This window comes from Festucalex cinctus, chromosome 21, assembly GCF_051991245.1.
Source record: "Festucalex cinctus isolate MCC-2025b chromosome 21, RoL_Fcin_1.0, whole genome shotgun sequence".
NCBI classification, from domain to species: Eukaryota; Metazoa; Chordata; class Actinopteri; order Syngnathiformes; family Syngnathidae; genus Festucalex; species Festucalex cinctus.
Window position 1 is genome coordinate 18287593 of NC_135431.1, and position 22542 is coordinate 18310134.

Below are 22542 nucleotides of genomic sequence, written 5' to 3' on the forward strand. Positions count from 1 at the left end.
ACAAGCTTACTGATTAGTATTTTCTAAATTTGAATGAAAAAAAATCGCAACAATCGACTTATAAATTCGTATCGGGATTAATCGGTATCGAATCGAATCGTGACCTGTGAATCGTGATACGAATCGAATCGTCAGGTACGAGGCAATTCACACCCCTAGTTACCTAAGCCCTTGTGATGTCATTTTCAGTCGACAGCAAGTTGCAAAATGTGTTTTTAAAGGTACTAATTGTACATGAAAAATAATGAAAATATCACATTTATTATAGGAAAAATATTAAAGATCTCCTGAAATGAGCTTTGCAGCAATGACACGATCATCCTCAGAACGCCCTAATACTGTATCAAAAGAAATGTTCACAAAATTGTACCTTGTTGTAGTGTTGCAGTCTCCACGAGGAAGGTCTACTGTTAGCCTAGCATCAAACGAGCGGATTTTGGTGGGCGTGGCCAAGGCTCGCCAGACTTCCGTGTGTTTTTGACTACAAAATCAGTTGGGCATGGCCAAGTCTCATCTTTTCCGTGTGCTCCTGTTTTCAAACAGTCTTCACGTCTGCACCTGAAGGAATATTGGCTCATTAGTTTCAATAGTTGGTATCAATCCCGAGATAAGTGAAAGATGTTCTGCTAATCCACGTTTGTACTGTCCGAAATTCCTGAAGCAGTCGTCAGTTAAATGTTTGCCACAAACTGTCAGGGCTGCTAATCCTCCTCACGATGCACATTTTCCGGGTGCAGCTACTTGGATTGACAACCCCGTACCGGTCGAACCATAAGTCCTACGCGGAAAATGAACACATCCCCGGAACCGGGTCGACCTCGGCTTTCCATCGGCGTAGGTGCCAGCCCTCCACGACCCTCCGGGCCGGAGAAACGGCGCCACGAAATCGTGGACCATGCTGTCCCCCTGCTGCTGCTGCTGTTTGTTTGCTCTGTTTGAAAATTGTGAGGGTGGAGTTCGAGCTGAGCTAGTGACGTATAAAACCGAAAAAGGCGCGGTTAGTGACGTGTCAAACCAACCTGCTGAAACAGCCCACTTGAGAGTGCTGTTTGAGCTAATGTGATACAAATGCCCATAGGAAAGGGAAACTGTCACGGTTCCGGTGCGGGGGGACCCAAATGCAGAAAAGAGAATGAATGAGTTGGCAAAGTTTTATTACAACAGTGGATGGCCAGAAGGAGGTTGCAGTCCATTGGGTGCTGGGGGCTGGTTCTGGGTGGCGAGGCGTGTATCAAGGTCTGGGTTGGCGGGCAGGACAGCGGGCTGAAAAGGAGGATGGAAATGCTGGTCAGGAGAGACAATAAAAAGGTGGGTTCAGGTTGCAAGGTAAAGCTGGATGTACAAACTCGTTCAGGAGTTGTGACGATCTGGCGGTGTGGTGGAGTCAGAGGCTGGCTTAAGTAGGCTGCTGATTAATTGGACACACCTGCTGCTTGACTCCAATGCACCACACCTGGAAGACACACGCACACTCAGCGGGCTGGGCCCGCAGGCCTGACAGAAACATGGGTCGTTTATCTCACAGATTTTGGGACTTAGTCAGGCTATGGTAAGGCATACTTATGACCCCCCCAAAAGTGAACATTTCATATGAGGGCACCTTTAACTCATTCACTGCCAATGACAACTATAGACGTAAAAAATCCAAGCAAACAGCCAGTGTTAATTTTGAAAAAAAGAAAAAAAAAAGAAAGGACATTTAAAATTAAAATTTTAATTAAAAAAAAAAGAAATTTTAATTTAATTTTAGTTATAGTCTTCTGACTAAATTTAATTAAAGCCTTAGTCATAACTTAGTCACCTGATTGTATTTGAGTTTTAATCCAACTTTAGTTGACAGAAATAAGGAGCAATTTTAGTCAACTAAATAGACTTCTGGAGGTCGAGACCCAGTTTGTGGTCTCAGTAAGACCAAGACCGATCACTATGCACGATGGTAGCACTTAGCAATGAAATTGTTGTCATCGTTGTTATTAATAACAACGAGGATTAATAACTATGAATGAAAACAATGAACAACTAAAACTAAATTCAAATTTCTTGTCAAAATTTGCACTGGCTGTTTGCTTGGACTTTTTTACGTCTATAGTCGTCATTGGCAGTGAATGAGTTAATGTTTGACTGCCAAAAATGACGAAATAAGTAAAGTATTCATTTAAGCGTATCACAGTGGGAGAGAATGATTGCAAAACAACATGGGATTCTGTTTTGGTGACCGGCACTAATCCGGGGCCGCAAGTGGCGTAAATCTGTGTGGATGTGGGTGACAGCGGGTTTTGGTAACACGTACAAGCCAGTGTATTCCAAAAAGTAAGACTTGCCTTCTTTCATTCTACATCGGGGAATATTTATTTTATATTACAGTGTTACCTCGCTATAACTCGGTTCACTTTTCACGGTCTCGCTGTGTGGCGGATTTTTGTGTGTGTGCAATTTTGCATTCAATTTTTTTGCAGTAATGTGTATTTTATAAAATTTAGGAAGGTTTGAACATTGAGAATGTTTAAATGAGAGAAATGTGAGAAAATGTAAATGCTTCAATGAGAAAAGTGTATAAACTGTGTGGTGTTTTATTTTGTTTTTTTGTGCGTTGTTTTTTTTTTAGCCTTAAAACAGTTCTATTAAATGTAAAACATGAAGCTAACTACTTCGCAGATTTCATTTATTGCGGATATTTTTTGGGAACTAACCCCAGCGGAAAATGAGGGAACACTATAGTTTTTTTCTTCTACAAATGAATGAAATAATTTTGTGCTGTCACTATTGAATATTTTAAGAATCAATTAATCTGTTTATTCAATCGATTAATCGACTAATCGAATTAATTTTAATTTTGCATTAAATTGTATCACAAAAACATTTTTTTCCTCCGATTACTGTTTATTAACCAGTGATTGGCATTTATTTCATACTTTGTATTCGTCTAGTGATTTAAAAAAAGGCTGATATTGATGTTGTTCTGGTTCGGTCATCGTTTTCCAAAGTAAAAACAGATGTCTGCAAACGTCATTAAACAAGGAGGATAATCAGTCTTTTTTTCATGAAGGGGTACAGAAATCGGTGAACAATTACTGTTGATATGCAGAAATTAGAGCATTTGGACGATTTTAAATAAAATAATGTCTCCAAACGATTACTTGATTACTAAAATAGTTGTTGATTAATCGATTTATTTTGACAGCTCTAAAATAAATTTGAATGACAAATAAATGAAATGAAATAAAAAGTGCATTTTTTGCCCTTGTGGGCATGAATACACCGACGTCACTTCATTCATTGCCAATCAATGTAGCTCATTACATTCTCTTGAAATGTTGTGCACTCACATATCGCAATGATACATTTCTGTGCGGCAAAGAACACAGCGATCCACGTGTGACATTGTCACTGCTCTGAAGCTGATGTGTCCTACTGTCCCCATAGCTTCCAGTAGCGGGACGCGTCTCCACCGAGGGTATGTGGAGGAGGCAGCGCCTGAGGACACTCCACCTGAAACCACCCACATTGTTTTTGTGGTGCATGGCATCGGTCAGAAGATGGACCAGGGTCGCATTATTAGGAACACCAGCATGTAAGACAGTTGAGGCAGTACAGTACAGTATGCAATCAGGATTATTGTTGACAGTAACACTCTGTTGGTAGGATGAGAGATGCTGCCAGAAAGATGGAGGAGAAGCACTTTCCTAATCGCACCACAGAGCATGTTGAGTTCCTTCCTGTTGAATGGCGCTCGAAACTGGCTCTTGATGGAGGTATGCTGCACCTACACACGTAGCCAATTAGGATAAAAGCTAATGTTGGCATTAGATAGTTTTTTTATATGAAAAAATTCTATAGTCATTCACTGTTCCATCTTTTAAGAGATTTAGGATGTTATACAGTACATGACAAAGTACCACAGTTAAGTAATATAATTGCTCATACTGTGCAGTGGTTATAAGAAGTCTACACACTGTTGCTCCAATGCCAGATTTTGTGATATTCATTTCAAAACTGTAGCAAGGCACTGTACATCTGGGATACGCTAGGTTGGAAAGACATCCAAATGTTGGCCTTATCATCCAAAGATTAACACCCAAACCTTGCTTCATTTTGCAAAAACACTTGTAGGGAAATGTCTTATGGTCCAATGAAACCAAGGCTCAACCTTTGCCCATAATTACAAAAGGTACTGAATATTTGGTCATCATCAAAAGACCACCACCATACCCTTTAAAAAAATGCCAGCATTTCACAATAATTATCAGTATTATTTTACAGTAATTTGTTGGAATTAAGTTTCCCTGTAATATCCCAATGAATACCTGTAAAAACTACAGCATCCTTGGATTTTACAGCATTTAACTGTTATTTTACAGTAAAATCCTGCAATCATAAAACCCTTTTCCATCACAAGGCCTGTAATATCACAGCAACACAATAAAAAAATGCAAGGATGTCACAATATTATTACGTTGTAATATTTTGATTCAAATATTCCCTGGTAAATTACATGACGTAACTAAACTCGGCGCTGAACGTGAAGACACCATTTTCCCTTTCTCTAAGAGGACGACAAAGGCACAAAAGTGTCAACAATTTCATATTTTGAAGTTTCTTGCGTGAAATATAAATCAACAACAAAGCCGCTTCCTTCCGAGAGAACATGGGAGGTCATGGGAACTGAGATCAGAAGAATTATGAATGATCTGTGAATGAGGGTAGAAATATGATCTTTTGGTGCCGTTTGAGTGGTGACATGAAATAGAAATATATTGTTAATTAATTTAAAACTTTTAAGGCACCAATCTCGATCCCGGCTGATCGATCGGTGCACCCCTACCATTCAATGTTAGTACAAAACCTTCAGACTTCTGCTAGAAAGCTGAAGATGAACTTTATTTCAGCATGAGTATAACCCAAATCACAACAAAATAATGGCTTCACCAAAAGAAGATGAACGTTTTGGAATGGCCCAACCAGAGTCCTGAATCCAATCAAACATTTGTGAGGTGATCTGTAGAGGGCTGTGCACAGGAGATGCCCTTGCAATCTCACAAATTTGGAGAGTTTTTTACAATAAAGGGGGTAATTATTACCATATTAAACTGTGCCACACTGATAGACTCCTTCCCAAAAAGTCTTAGCGCTGTAATAAAAGCCAAAGGTGAAACAAAGTTAGCCGTTCTGTTTGTGTCCATTTAACTCATTCACTCCCAGCCATTTTCGTGAAGCAATCCTCTTTGCTTCCGGCTGTTTTGTTGGATTTTGACTGATTTTGCAAGACGCCCAGAATATACTCTTCTATTGCTATAAAAACATGGAACACACCAAAAGAAAGATGAGAGTCTCTGTTTTCATCAGGAAAAAAGTACATTTGTATCTGTTTCGTCTGGTTTGTCCATATTCACATTCCTGGTAAAAACACTGACAAAAAGAGCTTGCTGCAACATGGCCCAGTCTGATCTCGTATACTCTGCTGCCACCTGTTTTCCACAATAACTACCCTTGCTTTAAGCCACCTCTTCATGTCAGAAGCTGCATCAAAGCCTTCTGTATGCTCTTGCATTTAAAAACATATAAAACGTTTTTGGGAGGGAAGGACAAAGTGTTGAAAAACGTTTTTACACGTTTTTGGGATTGAATGAATTAATAATGTATCGTCCGCTCTTGCAGACACAGTGGACACCATCACTCCAGACAAACTGCGAGGTCTCAGAGACATGTTGAACAGCAGCGCCATGGACATCATGTACTACACTAGTCCACTTTACAGAGATGAGGTAAGTTTGTCAGAATCACAGGGCAAAAAGGTCTGACACTTGGAGGTCTTTGGAGTCGTCTAAATGGTTTCATATACTATATGATGCGCTCTGTAAATAAGTGTGAATAGAACAACAGCAATATTTTCCATATGTGACAAATTATCATTGTGCCTTTGTAGATCACCCGGGGTCTGACTCTGGAGCTGAACCGTCTCTACTCCCTTTTCTGCTCAAGAAATCCAGATTTTGAAAAAAATGGAAAGGTGTCCATCGTGTCGCACTCCTTAGGCTGTGTCATCACTTTTGACATCATGACTGGCTGGGACCCTGTGCGCTTTCATCATTTAGAAGTGCCAGATCCAGAAGAAACAAAGGCCCGCTGGCCAAGCGATGAAGAGCGCCATCTTCAGGAGCAGCTCAGACTCACACGCCTCAGGTATTTGAAAATACAGCGGTACCTCGACTTACGAAATTAATTGGTTCTGGAAGAAAGTTCTTAAGTAGAAAATTTTGTAAGTAGAGACGCATTTTCCATGTAAATACCCTAATCCGTTCCAAGCCTCACAAAATTCAGACATAAATCTTTTATAAAGCATAAAAATGCATTGAAACATGTAACAAATACATGTTACAATTAGAATAGAGTAAAGAATAAAAATAATGGTCATTTACCTTTTTAACTGCTGTCCTCTTCGTTTTTTGCCCTCTTTTTGGTTCACGTTCTCTCTCAGAAGTGTTTTTGCCTGATGTTTTGTAAAGAACTGATCCAAGGATGTTTGTTTTTTTAACAATCTTCTTTTTATTATTATTTTTTTAATCATTCACTCACTCACGCTTACATCATGTAAGCCGCACATGATCTCCCAGGCGGATAAGTGAACCTACGCCATCCGTCACCTAAGACCAGTGACGGTTCCACTCCTCCACCAGGAGCCCTTGTTTTTTTTTAGTTTTTTTTTAACAATCCTTCGAAAATGTCCAAGGCAAACATCATCATAGTGAGCGATCGCCCGAATCGTGAACACATTTTCTGGGTGATTCTTTTCAATAAATTCCAAAACTTGATGGAAACTTCAGGTACGGCGAGGGATCTTTTTCCAAAAACGGTCCGTCTCGTCGCAATTAAAAACTGTGCAACGTAGCCTTCATCAATCACCAATTGTTTGAATTTTTGCACAAATTTGTCAGCTGTTAGTTAATATTTACGTAAAACTATCTAAACACCTCATGGCCGGAGGGGCGAATGACGAGCACGCTACATAGACACATTCTATTCTGTATCTATGGTCACATACAGTACAGGTCCGTCTTGGCCAATGGGATGCCAGGAAGATGCCAGTAATAGCCAATGGCAGAGCAGCTGTAAGTATGTTGCGTTCAGGAAACTTTGGGAGTTGCGAGTAGCGGCCCATACTGTAGTTTTACCTTTCGTATCCTGAAACTTCTTTCGTAACTAGAGGCAATATTTTCCTGTTGAGGAGTTTCGTAACTTGAAACTTTCATATGAAAGGATGTTCGTAAGTAGAGGTACCACTATACTAACTGGACTGAAAGTTTCTTTTAGGATGATTATGACTTGTACTACAACACAATGTGAATGCAATGTGTTGCATTGGCCAAGGAAGAGACTATTGATATTCAGGGTGCATTTATGCAACAACAATCTTGTATAAGTAAGAAAATACATAGAATATGGCAATGTTATTACTTGTATTTTACATTTACATGACACTTATGAGGACTCGGGTTCGAGTCCAGGCTCCGGCCTTCCTGGATGGAGTTTGCATGTTCTCCCCGTGCCTGCGTGGGTCTTCTCCGTGTACTCTGGCCTCCTCCCACATTCCAAAAACATGCATGGCAGGTTAATTGGGCGCTCCAAATTGTCCCTAGGTGTGCTTGTGAGTGTGGATGGTTGTTCGTCTCTGTGTGCCCTGCGATTGGCTGTCAAAGAGTCCAGGGTGTACCCCGCCTCCTGCCCATAGCCAGCTGGGATAGGCTCCAGCACCCCCCGCAACCCTTGTGAGGAGTAAGCGTTATAGAAAATGGATGGATGGATGAATGGATGATACTTATGTGTACAAACTGTTTGGATCAGAAGTGTAATTTGAATACCATTTGCTGGTTTATGTGAGTTTGGAATTTAACTTCTTCTTGTGACTCAGCTGGATGTAGTAGGGGTGCAGTTAATAGTGCAGTGGCTATAAAAATTTAACCTGAGTTTGGAAGTGATTTGTTAATTCTGAACACAACCACTTCCAGAATGGTGTGCACACGTGTCCACCTATATAATTCTTGTTTTTTATTATTTAATTTCCCTCTCGAAAAATGTTGCTGGACAAGTTATAGGTCACATTAACGGTGGAAAATGTTTAAAAATCATATTTCTTGGTCTCTTTTTTTTATCGCAATAACCTGGCATTTGAATAGGTGTGTGTAGACTTTTTATCTCTACCGGTACTGTGCAAAAACATTCTGAAACTCATAACTAACATAACTGCACTGTGTTCTACTGTTGTTGTTTGTCACATTCTTCACAACTGAACAATTATCATGCATGGTGCACATATGTATTGTAAAAAATAAATAAATCTGGCATTTTTCTATGTAGGTTGAGAGATTTGGAGGACCAATTCCAGGGTCTGCAGACCTTGTCTTGTGTTGCAGTTCCGGCTTTGAAATTCAAGGTAATTTTGACAGCTAAAATCCATTTTAGTTAAACAGCGCTTCAACTATACTATACTGTACTATACAGAATATAGAACATATGAAAGAAGAAACACTTGAATAACCCTACTTCACACTCTTTACAGAGAATCTCTGACAATGTTGAATACACTTTTGTTAGGGTCATAAAAAATCGTGCAACGATTAATCAACAACTAAATGAGTATGTATATCAGGGGTGTCGAATCTTTTTTATTTGAGGGCCACATACAGAAAATCAGAAGGACGCAAGGGCCACATAATGTTATGAAGAGAAATTGTGTTTAGTCCTAAAAATTGTACAAATAATTTATTTGTGCTTTTGCACATCTAGAAAAATGCTACAGTATATAAACCAATTTATTTGTAATATGGCAGTAGGGTTATTATAGTTTGGGAATTTTTCATTTTAGTTTTCAGGGTGGTTCTGTTAGTTTTTATTAGTTTAGTTCAAGGGTGTCCAAACTTTTTCCTCCGAGGGCCACATACAGAAAAATAGAAAGCTGCAAGGGCCACTTTGAATTTTTTTTTTAGTTATTTCTTAACACATTCATTGGCAGACCAGCAAAAAAAAAAAAATGCATCATTTGACGTCTTTTTCCGTCAATGGCAGTGAATGAGTTAAACATGGTAAAAATCAATGAAGCTATTATAAATTGTTGATATAATGTACAGTTACTTATTGAAAACTGCTAACAGTCACAAGGCAAATAGTGACCCCTGTGTCCCTGTAATGACTCGATTGAGTCGATAAAGAACAGATCCCAAAAACGCAGGCTCAGAGGAGGAAAACAATCTCGATTTATTTGTTTGGGTAAACCGATGGAACAACGCTTGCTCGCAGGCAAGTCAACGAGATCTACAAAAGTGCTCTTGCGCACATGCAAAGAACACGGAGGTAACACAAAACACTTGCAAAAGGCAAGGACGGAATAGAAAACACAAAACACTTGCAAACGGCAAGGAACGCGAACGTAACAAAAAACACTTGCAACAGCAAGGAGGAATAACATAACCAAAACACTTGCAAACGGCAAGGAGAACTAACGTAACGAAAAAACACTTGCAAAAGGCAAGGACTAGAAAAACTCAAAACACTTGCAACCGGCAAGGACTACTCGGAATGTACACGGAATCAATCAACGCGGAAATACAAACAAAAGGCGATGCGGAAATACACACGTGAATACAACTTAACTAAGGACGACAGCAGAATCAAAAACTTTACCAAACTGGAGAACGCGGAGAACACTTGGAGACAATGGTGAGCAAATAATCCGACAGCGTGCAGTGCTGCTCGGAGTCCTTTTAAAGTCTTGATTGCCAACTTGATGCAGGTGTGGGGCTGGGGAACGCCCCCCTCGTAATTGGCACTGAAAACACACACACAAGAGCACAACAGGGCTGAGAACCGAACCATGACAGTACCCCCCCCTTAACGGACGCCCCTTGGCGGACCACCTGGTTTATCCGGGTGTGCTGCATAGAACGTGTCTAGCAAAGACGGGTCCAGGATCCAGGAGCGGGGGATCCACTGCCGCTCCTCAGGTCCGTAGCCCTCCCAGTTCACCAGGTACCTCGAGTCCAAAATTTCCTTGACTGTGTAGACAGGGTCCCCATCAACCAACCGGGGAGGAGGCGGAGCTTGTGCGGGAGGATTCAGTGGGCTGGGGGTCACAGGCTTAAGGAGGGAGACGTGGAACACCGGATGCACTTTGAGGGAGGAGGGTAGTCGGAGCTTCACTGTGACAGGATTGATCATGGCAAGAATCTCGAATGGACCAATGAATCGCGGACCCAACTTCTTGGCGCCTCCGGCCAGCCGCATGTCTCGGGAGGAAAGCCAGACCTTGTCCCCTGGCTGGTAGGCTGGCTCCGGCCGCCGCTATCTCCTTGTTGCGGACCGCCGTACGGGACAACGCCGCTCTGGTCTCTCGCCACACCTTGTGGGCCCGCCGTAGGTGCTGTTGGATCGTGGGAAGTTCTATGGAGCCCTCCTGCGAAGGGAACAGGGGTGGTTGGTACCCGTAGGCCGCCATGAAAGGTGAGCGTCCAGTAGCCGATGAGGGCAAGGTGTTGGTGGCGTACTCAATCCAGGGTAGGTGTGTGGACCATGATTCGGGGTTGTTTAGGCACACACACATCGGAGGGCTGCTTCTAGGTCCTGGTTGGCCCTCTCTGTTTGGCCGTTGGTCTGTGGGTGATATCCCGATGACAAGCTCGCTGTGGCTCCCAGCAGCTTACAGAACTTTTTCCAGACCTGGGAGATGAACTGCGGTCCACGGTCTGAGACCAAGTCCACGGGTATTCCGTGAAGCTTGAATACGTGACGGGTGAGGAGTTGTGCCGTCTCCCAGGAGGACGGCAGCTTGGAGAGAGCGACAAAGTGAGTCATTTTAGAGAATCGGTCTATCACAGTCATAATCACCGTGTTCCCCCTTGACCTAGGGAGACCAGTGATAAAGTCCAGTGAAATGTGGGACCACGGCCGCGACGGGATGGGTAGAGGCCGCAGTAGTCCCACCGGAGGCTGGTGGGAGGATTTCCCGCAAGCACAAGCGGTGCAGGCCTTGATAAACTCCGTGATGTCCTTTTTCATCTCCGGCCACCAGAACCGTTGGCCGATGAGGGCGAGAGTTCTGTGAATTCCAGGGTGACAGGCGATTCGCGAATTGTGACCCCACTGCAGAACCTCAGCCCGCAATTGGTCAGGGACGAATAGTCTCTCGGCTGGGCATTCATCCGGGACTGTGATTCCCACCAGTGCCTCTGTGACCTTCTTTTCCACCTCCCAGCGTACGGCGCCCACAAAACAGTGTTCCGGTAGGATTGGTTCCGTCCCAGTTTCGGGAGTAGTCACGTCATGCATTCTTAGACAGAGCATCTGGCTTCTGGTTCCGGGACCCCTGGCGATAGTCCACGACAAAGTTGAATCGGGTGAAGAGTAGGGCCCAGCGTGCCTGTCGAGAGTTGAGTCTCTTTGCGGACCGGAGGTACGCCAAGTTCTTGTGATCGGTCAGCACTTGGAAGGGTTCCTTGGCGCCCTCCAGCCAGTGTCTCCACTCCTGAAGTGCCAGGACTATCGCCAACAGCTCTCGATTTCCCACGTCGTAGTTTCTCTCAGCCGGACTCAGTCGCCTGGAGAAGAAGGCGCAGGGGTGGAGCCTCTCGTCTTCTGGCGACCGCTGGGACAGGACCGCCCCCACTCCTGAATCCGACGCGTCAACCTCGACCACAAAGGGGACATCAGTGTTAGTGTGGATCAAGACTGGTGGATTTATAAACAACTGCTTAAGTTCGGTATAGGCCTCTTCGGCGCTAGGTGACCACCTAAACGGAACTTTACTCGACGTTAATTTTGTGAGTGGGGCGGCCCGTAAACTATAGTTCCTAATGAACCGACGATAAAAGTTGGCGAAGCCCAAAAACCTCTGCAACTGTTTACGAGTCTTGGGACTCGGCCACTCGACCACGGCCCGCGTCTTAATCGGATCTGCTCGCAGTTGCCCCCCCCCTCAATAATAAAGCCCAGAAATTGAACAGACTTGGAGTGAAATTCACATTTCTCTGCCTTGACGTAAAGTCGGTTCTCCAAAAGGCGCATGAGAACCAGGCGAACATGTTGTCGGTGCTCATGCTCGTCTCGCGAGAAGATTAGAATGTCATCTAAATAGACGAAGCAAAAAACATTCAACATGTCCCGGAGGACATCGTTAATCAGGCACTGGAACACCGCTGGAGCATTAGTTAACCCGAAAGGCATGACGCAATATTCGAAATGCCCTAGGGGAGTCTTGAACGCGGTCTTCCATTCATCTCCTTCTCGTATTCTAACCAAGTGGTACGCACTTCGCAAATCTAACTTAGAAAAGATTCGGGCGGACTGTAACGGAGCGAAGGCAGAGTCCAACAGCGGAAGCGGGTACTTATTCTTTATCGTGATGTCGTTCAATCCCCGATAGTCGACACGTGGACGAAGGGTCTTATCTTTCTTCTCAATAAAGAAAAACTCCGCCCCCACGGGTGATTTAGACGGACGGATCTGACCGTTGGCCAGCGAGCTCGAGATATACTCCCGGAGGGCTTCTTGTTCTGGCTGAGATACTTGATATAGGCGTGAACTCGGTAGTGGCGCATTGAGAATCAGCTCAATCGCACAATCGTATGGTCTATGGGGCGGCAACGCCTGGGCACGGTCCTTACTAAACACTTTTCCTAAGTCATGGTACTCCTCCGGGACTTGATCGAGGCAAATCGCTTCGGGAGCAGGATATACGGGCACCGCGATTGTCCCTTCTGCCGACCTCAAACATTGGGCGTGGCAGAAGGGACTCCAGTTTTCCAACGCGGGCTTATCCCAATCGATGTCGGGATTATGGGTCTTAAGCCACGGGAGACCCAATACTAGGGGAGCAGCACGGGATGGCATAACGAAAAAGCTCCTTTTCTCGACATGATTCCCCGAAAGCCTCAAAGTCAGTGGACCGGTAACATGTCGAACCTGCGCCAGTAACCGCCCATCGAGGTCGAAAACCTCCTTAACCTTCTCTAATGGTTCCACCGGGCTCCCTAACGCCTCTACCACACACGGATCGACGAAGCAATCGTCGGCGCCCGAATCTATGAGAGCCCTAATCTTAAGCTTCATACCGCAGTCGGACAACTCCCCTGACAATTCTAACCGCCGAATATCACGGCCAGACCTAATCGACGGGCTGGGTTCGGTTCTCCCCGGTTGGTGCTTACCCTGGTTCAAGTCCGTTCCGAACCCCTGAGTTTCGTCGGCACGTCCTCCCAGTCGGGTGGTCGGTCGCGTCCGGCGTGCTGGCTTCGTCGGGCATGAAGCCACCCGATGCCCTGGTTGCCCACAGTAGAGGCAGGCTCCAGTGAGCCACCGACGGCGGCGCTCCTCGTGGTGCAGGCGTCCACCTCCGATCTGCATGGACTCCCCTCTGTCGGCTGGGGCGTCCGGAAGGGGTCGTGCTTCAGCGTCGTTGACGAGGATGAGTTCAGACGTGCGGTGGCCATGCCGCTCACAAGCACGCTCTCGGTGCCGTTCTCGTAGACGGTTATCCAACCGGATGGTTAGCTCGATAAGTCCTTCAAGAGAGTTCGTATCGTCACGGACCGCCAGTTCATCTCTAAGTACCGTATTCAGTCCACGACGAAAAACACTTCGCAACGCACAGTCCTCGAATCCGCTCTCAGCGGCCAAAATACGAAATGCAATCGAGTAATCAGCGACAGACCTTTCCCCTTGAACTAAATCTAACAACCGACCTCCGGCCTCTCTCCCTTTGACAGGAGGGTCAAACACACGTTGAAATTCAGAAACAAAATTCGGGAAAGAGGACCGAAGGTCCGGTCGAGAGTTGCTCACCACCATCGCCCACGTAGCGGCTTGACCAGACAGGAGACTCATAATAAAGGCTATTTTGGACTGATCATGAGCATAGGTATATGGTTGCTGGTCGAAAACAAGAGAACACTGATGCAGAAACTGACCGCAACCTCCAGGCTGTCCATCATAACGTGACGGGTGGGGCAAAACGGGTTCCCTAGGTGTAACCGGGAGTGCCGACATGGCTGTGTCTGTTCGCGGAAGTTCCGGGTTTGGCACCTCGCGAGCACCGAACTGCAGGAGCCTAGCAAACAACTCCTCACACCGGTGAGCAAGCCTGCCCACCACCTCCTGGAGACCGGCTAATGCAGTTTCGGTTTGCCCGACCCGTTGCCCCTGGCTGGCCAACGCCTTTCTCACCTTCTCTGAGTCTGCAGGATCCATGGTCGGATTATTCTGTAATGACTCGATTGAGTCGATAAAGAACAGATCCCAAAAACGCAGGCTCAGAGGAGGAAAACAATCTCGATTTATTTGTTTGGGTAAACCGATGGAACAACGCTTGCTCGCAGGCAAGTCAACGAGATCTACAAAAGTGCTCTTGCGCACATGCAAAGAACACGGAGGTAACACAAAACACTTGCAAAAGGCAAGGACGGAATAGAAAACACAAAACACTTGCAAACGGCAAGGAACGCGAACGTAACAAAAAACACTTGCAACAGCAAGGAGGAATAACATAACCAAAACACTTGCAAACGGCAAGGAGAACTAACGTAACGAAAAAACACTTGCAAAAGGCAAGGACTAGAAAAACTCAAAACACTTGCAACCGGCAAGGACTACTCGGAATGTACACGGAATCAATCAACGCGGAAATACAAACAAAAGGCGACGCGGAAATACACACGTGAATACAACTTAACTAAGGACGACAGCAGAATCAAAAACTTTACCAAACTGGAGAACGCGGAGAACACTTGGACACAATGGTGAGCAAATAATAATCCGACAGCGTGCAGTGCTGCTCGGAGTCCTTTTAAAGTCTTGATTGCCAACTTGATGCAGGTGTGGGGCTGGGGAACGCCCCCCTCGTAATTGGCACTGAAAACACACACACAAGAGCACAACAGGGCTGAGAACCGAACCATGACAGTCCCAACTTGACATTCTGAACCACAAGAACAATCGGTCGTCAGCTGACCACACTTAACCATTAATGTGATGTTTTCACTTTTTTTTTTTTCATTAATTAACCATTAATTAATGTGATGTTTTCACAAATTGGACGTTGACACTAAGACACAAGTGGATGAAACTATTTTTATTTCTGGAACTGAATTGTTAGCTGCAAATTTGTGTCTTTGCATAGCTAGAAATGTTTAATCCACCCTCTTTTTTTTTTTTTTTTTTTAAACAGCATTGAAAAATTATTTTTAGTATTTGCCACGGGCCGCCAAAAATGTATGGCGGGCCGCAAATGGCCCCCAGGCCGTAGTTTGGACACCACTGGTTTAGTTCTTTAAAAAATGCTTAGTTTTAGTTTAGATTGTTAGTAGGGCTGTCAAAGTTAAAGCGTTACTAGATTAATTAATCACAGAAAAATGTCGCATTAATCACGTATTAACGCATATTAATCGCACTATTTTTTTTTTGACCGCACTTGAGCCTTGAACGTAACCGCGGATGGTTACATTGAAGGGTGCGCAGGTCAGTGATTAGGTCAACGCACGGCATTTCCTACGCCTGTTGTTCCAAGATGAGCGGGGTGACTAGTTGGTGTGCCATCCATCCATCCATTTTCTTGACCGCTTATTCCTCACAACGTTCGCGGGAGGTGCTGGCGCCTATCTCAGCTGGCTCTGGGCAGTAGGCGGGGGACACCCTGGACTGGTTCTAGTTGGTGTGTTCGGTAGTAAATTTCGCTTTAAAAAACACCCCGACGGGTCTTTAGATAGTAATTTGCGTTTAATTAATTAATAATTGCTGAATTGCACCCAATTGATATGATGCTGTTACGTTTTGAGCAATACACGCATGCATGCAATTGCGTACATGCATTTAATCAATGTTTGCAAATGACATTCAGATAATAAAATGCATTAATGTCAAAATATTACGGTATTTTGAATTTATTTTATATTACGCGAATATGCAAGTAATTTAGCTGATTAATCGTGATTAATCAAAATTAAAAAGTGTGATTAATCGGATTAAAAATTTTAATCGTTTGACAGCACTAGTTGTTAGTTTCAGTATTAGTATTAGTTGTTTTTTTTTTAGGGCCCGAGCAGCTACCGCTGCGAGGTCCCTATTGTTTTTCGATCGGATTATTATTATTATTAGGGCCCGAGCAGCGACCGCTGCGAGGTCCCTATTGTTTTTGTAAAAATTATTATTATTATTATTATTAGGGCCCGAGCAGCGACCGCTGCGAGGTCCCTCTTGTTTTTGTAAGAATTATTAGGGACCGAGTAGCGACCGCTGCGAGGTCCCTATTGTTTTTGTAAAAATTATTATTATTATTATTATTATTAGGGCCCGAGCAGCGACCGCTGCGAGGTCCCTATTGTTTTTGTAAAAATTATTATTATTAGGGCCCGAGCAGCGACCGCTGCGAGGTCCCTATTGTTTTTGTAAAAATTATTAGGGCCCGAGCAGCGACCGCTGCGAGGTCCCTATTGTTTTTGTAAAAATTCTTCTTCTTAAAAGCTGCATTAACTTGACCGAGATGATCCTATCGTCTCAAAATTTCACACATTTGATGAGAGTCCAGCCCTAAAGACATCTACTGACTTATATTTCATCTTACTGATAGCGCCACCTAGTGGCAATTTTTTTTCTTACGAATTTTCTTCTACGTTTTTCTCCAAACACGTTAACTGGACCTACCTCATATTTGCTCAGATGAGGGATTCGGCCTTCATGATGTCACAACACGAAGTTTGTGAGTTTTCGCGAATCGCTGTGGGCGTGGCTAAGCACTGTTCGCCAAGAAAACAACGCCAGTTTTGAGGGTCTAAACATGCGCAGAAACTCATGAAACTTGGCACACACATCTGGCCTGGTAAAATCAACAATATTTTATTGTTGATTGTGCTATTTTTACAAAAATGACTCAATAGCGCCCCCTAGGAATTTTTAATGAAGCAGCCCCGGTTGTACGTTTAAGCAAGATCTACGAAAATTTTTAGGTGTATGAGGGAGCCCAAGACCTACAAAAAAGTCTCTTGGACCCATATGCTAAAATGAACAGGAAGTGAGCTACGAATTTTTGAATGTCCCATTTTTGACGATTTTTGCACATTCACAGGGGGCAGACTTTTGCCCACTTCTCCTACACGTTTCATCTGACTGAGTTAAGACTTGACCTGGACCATGTCAAGACCTGAGCCAACGACAGGGGGAAAAATCTTGACTTTTCGAAATACTATATGATGAAGGCGGGGCATCAAAATTTGTGTTTCGCACTGAAAAAGGAAATGCTTAATAACTCCCCGGTACATGCTCCAAAAAATCCCAAACTTGACATGTATGTTTATCGTCAAGGCCTGAAGCTATCTCTATGACAACATTCAGTTATATATGCAGCCTCACCTAGCCCTTGAGGCATAAAAAAAAAATACCCCACATACGGTATTTTGTACAAAAAATGTAAACTCATTCTAAGTGTGATAACTAAGTCATTTATGAATATTCTTTTAGCTTCCACCACTCAAAATGTTCACTGGCATCAGACTTATCCAAACATATATATATTTTTATTTATTTTTGATAGCCTCTGTGGACATTAAAAGCAATATCGTGAATGAAGGATATGCATAATAACTCCACGGTACATGCTCCAAAAAAAATCCCACACTTGACATGTATGCTTATAATCAAGGCCTGAAGGTATCTCTATGACAACATTCAGTTATAAATACAGCGCCACCTAGCCCTTGAGGCATAATATATATAAAAAAAACAAAAAAACACATACGGTATTTTGTACAAAAAATGTAAACTCATTCTAAGTGTGATAACTAAGTCATTTATGAATATTATTTTAGTTTCCACCACTCAAATTGTTCACTGGCTTCACACCGATCCAAACGTATGTACGTTTCCATTTTGTTTTATTCATTTTTGATTGCCCCTTTGGACAATAAAAGTAACATTGTGCAATGAGTACAACGAGCGATGATGTATATATACACTTTTACAAAAAATACCAATCAGGGCAACTCATTGCCTAAAAATAAATAAGGACGCTGATTTTTGCAGGTCTTAACAATCACCAAAACCCGTTGAGATTGACACACACTGGCAAAAAAAATATTCTACATGTAAACGTTTATTATGCCATTTTCAAAGAAATTTTGCTTCCAATATGCCAGTACCCCAACGTGCCAGTACCCTAACGTGCAAGTACCCCAACGTGCAAGGACCCCAACGTGGCCCGGGCTGCGAGGGCCCTTTATAGCTGCTCGCAGCTCTAGTTAGGGCCCGAGCAGCGACCGCTGCGAGGTCCCTATTGTTTTTCGTTCGAATTCTTCTTCTTCTTCTTCTTCTTCTTCTTCTTCTTCTTCTTCTTCTTCTTCTCCTCCGTAAACGATCGCATTTTTGAGGACCTAAACATTCACGAAAACTCACCAAACTTTGCACACTCCTCAGGCCCGGCGAAAAGTTTTATATTATGAAGTCGTCATAACAACGCGACTCTATAGCGCCCCCTAGCGTAGAAAAATAAAAACCAAGCCTGGCACGTTTGAGCTAGAGCAACGAAAATTGGCAGGCACGTGTAGCACCCCGAGACGCACAAAAAAGTCTATTGGGACCATGTAGCTAAAATGTACAGGAAACGAGCTATGAATTTTTTTATGTCCAATTTTGGCCTATTTTGGCACATTCACTGTGGTCATGCTTTTTCCCCCTCTGCAAACATTTTTCATCCAATTGACATCAAACTTGGCATTTATCATCTCAAGACCTGAGAGAACAACTGGGCAAAAAGTCTTGCCTTTTCGAAATACTATATGATGGGGGCGGGGCATCAAATATTGTCTTTAAAATTTCATTTGTCCAGAAAGAGCAAATGCTTAATAACCCCCATGTTCAAACTCCAAAAAATCTCAAACTTCTCAGGCAACGTAATAGTCACGGCCTGAAAACATCTATATGATAAAATTCAGTTATACATATAGCGCCACCTAGTGGTAACAATAAATGTCATACTTTACGTTTTTAGCTACTGCGCTGAGCTCGTTGAAGGGATCCAGTTGAACGTTGGTCAGAAAAGCCTTAAGATGTTGATCATGCCCCACACCGAATATTGTAACTTTTCGCCAAAGGGCGTGGCCGCTACGGTGCCGCAAAGTCTGAAGATTTTTCGTGACAATAAAAGCTGCATGAACTTGACTGAGATGATCCTATCTTCTCAAAATTTCACACATTTGATGAGAGTCCAGCCCTAAAGACATCTACGAACTTATATTTCATCTTACTGATAGCGCCACCTAGTGGCAATTTTTTTTCTTACGAATTTTCTTGTACATTTTTCTCCAAAAACGTTAACTGGACCAACCTCATATTTGCTCAGATGAGGGTTTCGGCCTTCATGATGTCACAACACGAAGTTTGTAAGTTTTCGCGAATCGCTGTGGCCGTGGCTAAGCACTGTTCGCCAAGAAAATAACGCCAGTTTTGATGGTCTAAACATGCGCAGAAACACATGAAACTTGGCACACACATCTGGCCTGGCAAAATGAGCAATATTTTATCATGTATTGTCCTATTTTTACAAAAATGACTCAATAGCGCCCCCTAGAAATTTTTAACGAAGCAGCCCCGATTGTACGTTTAAGCAAGATCTACGAAAATTTTTAGGTGTATGAGGGAGCCAAAGACCTACAAAAAAGTCTCTTGGACCCATATGCTAAAATGAACAGGAAGTGAGCTACGAATTTTTGAATGTCCCATTTTTGACGATTTTTGCACATTTTCAGAGGGCATACTTTTGCCCACTTCTCCTACACGTTTTATCCGACTGACTTATGACTTGATCTGGACCATGCCAAGACCTGAGCCAACAACAGACGGAAAAATCTTGACTTTTGGAAATACTATATGATGAGGGCGGGGCATCAAAATTTGTGTTTCGCACTGAAAAAGGATATGCTTAATAACTCCCCGATACATGCTCCAAAAAATCCCAAACTTGACATGTATGTTTATCGTCAAGGCCTGAAGGTATCTATATGACAACATTCAGTTATATATGCAGCGCCACCTAGCCCTTAACGCATGAAAAAAAAATACCCCACTTACGGTATTTTTACAAAAATTGTAAACTCATTCTCAGTGTAATAACTAAGTCATTTATGAATATTATTTTACTTTCCACCATTCAAAATGTTCACTGGCATCAGACCTATCCAAACATAAGTATTTTTTATTTAGTTTTATTTATTTTTGATAGCCTCTATGGACGTTAAAAGCAGTATCGTGAATGAAGGATATGCTTAATAACTCCCCTGTGCATGCTTCAAAAAATCCCACACTTGACATGGATATTTATAGTCAAGGCGTGAAGGTATCTCTGTGACAAAATTCAGTTATAAATACAGCGCCACCTTGTCCTTAAGGCATAAAAAAAACAACAACAACCCCACTTACGGTATTTTGTACAAAATTTGTGAACTCATTGTAAGTGTAATAACTAAGTCATTTATGAATATTCTTTTACTTTTTCCACTACTCAAGATGTTCACTGGTATCAGACCGATCCAAACATATGTACTTTTTTATTTTGTTTTATTTATTTTTGATAGCCTATATGGACAATAAAAGCAACATCGTGGAATGAGTACGAGCGATTACGGGTATATATACTTTTGCAAAAAATACCAATCAGGTCAACTCATTCCCTAAAAATAAAAAAGGACGCTGATTTTTGCAGATCTTAACAATCACCAAAACCCATTGAGCTTGACACGCACATCACACCTAGCAAAAAAAATCCACATTTAAAGGTTTATCATGCCATGTTAAAAGAAATTTTGCTCCTAATGTGCCAATACCCCAATGTGCGAGTACCCCAACGTGCAAGTACCCCAACATGCAAATACCCCAATGTGGCCCGGGCTGCGAGGGCCCTTTATAGCTGCTCGCAGCTCTAGTTTAATGTATATTTACTTGCGCAATATTTAAAAAAAAAAAAAAACACCATGGGAGCAACGTCATCTTTTGGTGCTTTTCTATTGGCTGCTGCTAGATGATGTCACTTCTGTGTGACATACTCTCAAACTTCATTATTCCGGTTTATATCAAAATAAATCTACTAAAAATCATATTTAAAATCAACCCCAAAGGCTCATGCATTAAATTAATTACCAAAGACTAAAACGAAGGACATGTTTGCTATAATTATTGTTAGTTTTAGTTCGTTTTGTAAACATAAAATGTAGTTTCAGTTAGTTTTCATTTTTTTTTTAAATTATTTTCGTTTTTTTTTTATTTCCGTAACAATATTGTTTTTTGAATTTTAGTTTTAGTTTTTTCATGAGTTTTTTTTTTAAACTAAAATAACCTTTTAATGGCACCTGTTTTTCGATACCCTCCATTCTTACTTTGGCCATCTCCAAACATTTTTGTTTTGTTTATTTTGTTAGAACTGAGTAAAATGCCATTCTTAGTATATGTCGCGGGCCACTGAAAAATGGACGGCGGGCCGCAATTGGTCCCCGGGCCGCAGTTTGGACACCACTGATGTATATGCATACATCTTCGTAGTTTCAACCTCCAATTCTGTAGTCCCCCATGAAAGCAGACTGATTTTCTTTGTCATGAATCAAACTAAAACATTTGCAAACATCTTCTTTTTTAAATTTATTTTATCTTTTTTTTTTTTTTTTTTTTTTTTTTTAATTGGACAACTACTCACCAAATTAATGTGTACTATATTTGACTTTTTGCCTGTCAAAAGAATTGTTGTTTCTTGATCTTTTAGGTGGAGAATTTCTTCTGCATGGGCTCCCCTTTGGCTGTATTCTTGGCATTACGAGGCATTCGTCCAGGAAGCAATGGCGTGCAGGACCACATCCTCCCCACCTCAATCTGCAGACGCCTTTTCAACATATTCCATCCCACTGACCCCGTGGTAAGTTCCATTACAGTGTACAGGTGATGGTTTCCTGTTTGGCAACTGTGCGTGCTGTGCTTCCTGTTTGGGACAGGAGCAGGCTTCTCAGCTTGGTACAACCAAGTTGGATTGCTGACAAATCCCCTGCAACCCACTTCTATGGTGCCTGCCTCTCTGCGCTCTGCTGCTATATTAGAGTGTTTGAGTGCTTGACTTTCAGGGATTGATCTTCATTCTTGCCCATAGCTCATTAATGGGCCTGAGGAGATGCTCTTTACCTGGAGGAAGGTTGTCACATCATCCTTGTATCCATTTAGTGTAGGGAGTCTTTCTCCTCATGATGATCTGAGAACTGCCTTGCCCCATTGAGGAATAGGGATGTCACAATAAGCGTGATATCGTGATATTAAAACTGCCACAATATCGTCGTCGTCATGTTCACAATATTTAAAGGGAACACATTTGTTAAAAAAGTCAGGTTGATTTCCATTTGCGCAGTTCTAGCACACACTAGTGGCTAGTTTATTAGTGCAATTTCATTTTCATTAGGGATGTTTTGGCCTTCTATGTTTAAAATCTATGCTAATTGTCAGATGAAGGGGAATCTAATTTGCTAGTGAAGCGATCAATGT

The 22542-nt window shown here is 42.6% G+C and overlaps 1 protein-coding gene across 1 annotated transcript in view; it reads left to right on the forward strand.

The window, feature by feature from the left end:
• The window catches only part of ddhd1b (DDHD domain containing 1b), a 72724-nt gene that overhangs the window by 12641 nt on the left and 37541 nt on the right, over positions 1-22542 (forward strand). The window contains exons 4-9 of the mRNA XM_077510005.1: positions 3424-3571; positions 3643-3752; positions 5656-5762; positions 5924-6180; positions 8353-8428; positions 21779-21928. Of these exons, the coding sequence (XP_077366131.1) occupies positions 3424-3571; positions 3643-3752; positions 5656-5762; positions 5924-6180; positions 8353-8428; positions 21779-21928 (848 nt within the window). The remainder of the gene's footprint in view (positions 1-3423; positions 3572-3642; positions 3753-5655; positions 5763-5923; positions 6181-8352; positions 8429-21778; positions 21929-22542) is intronic.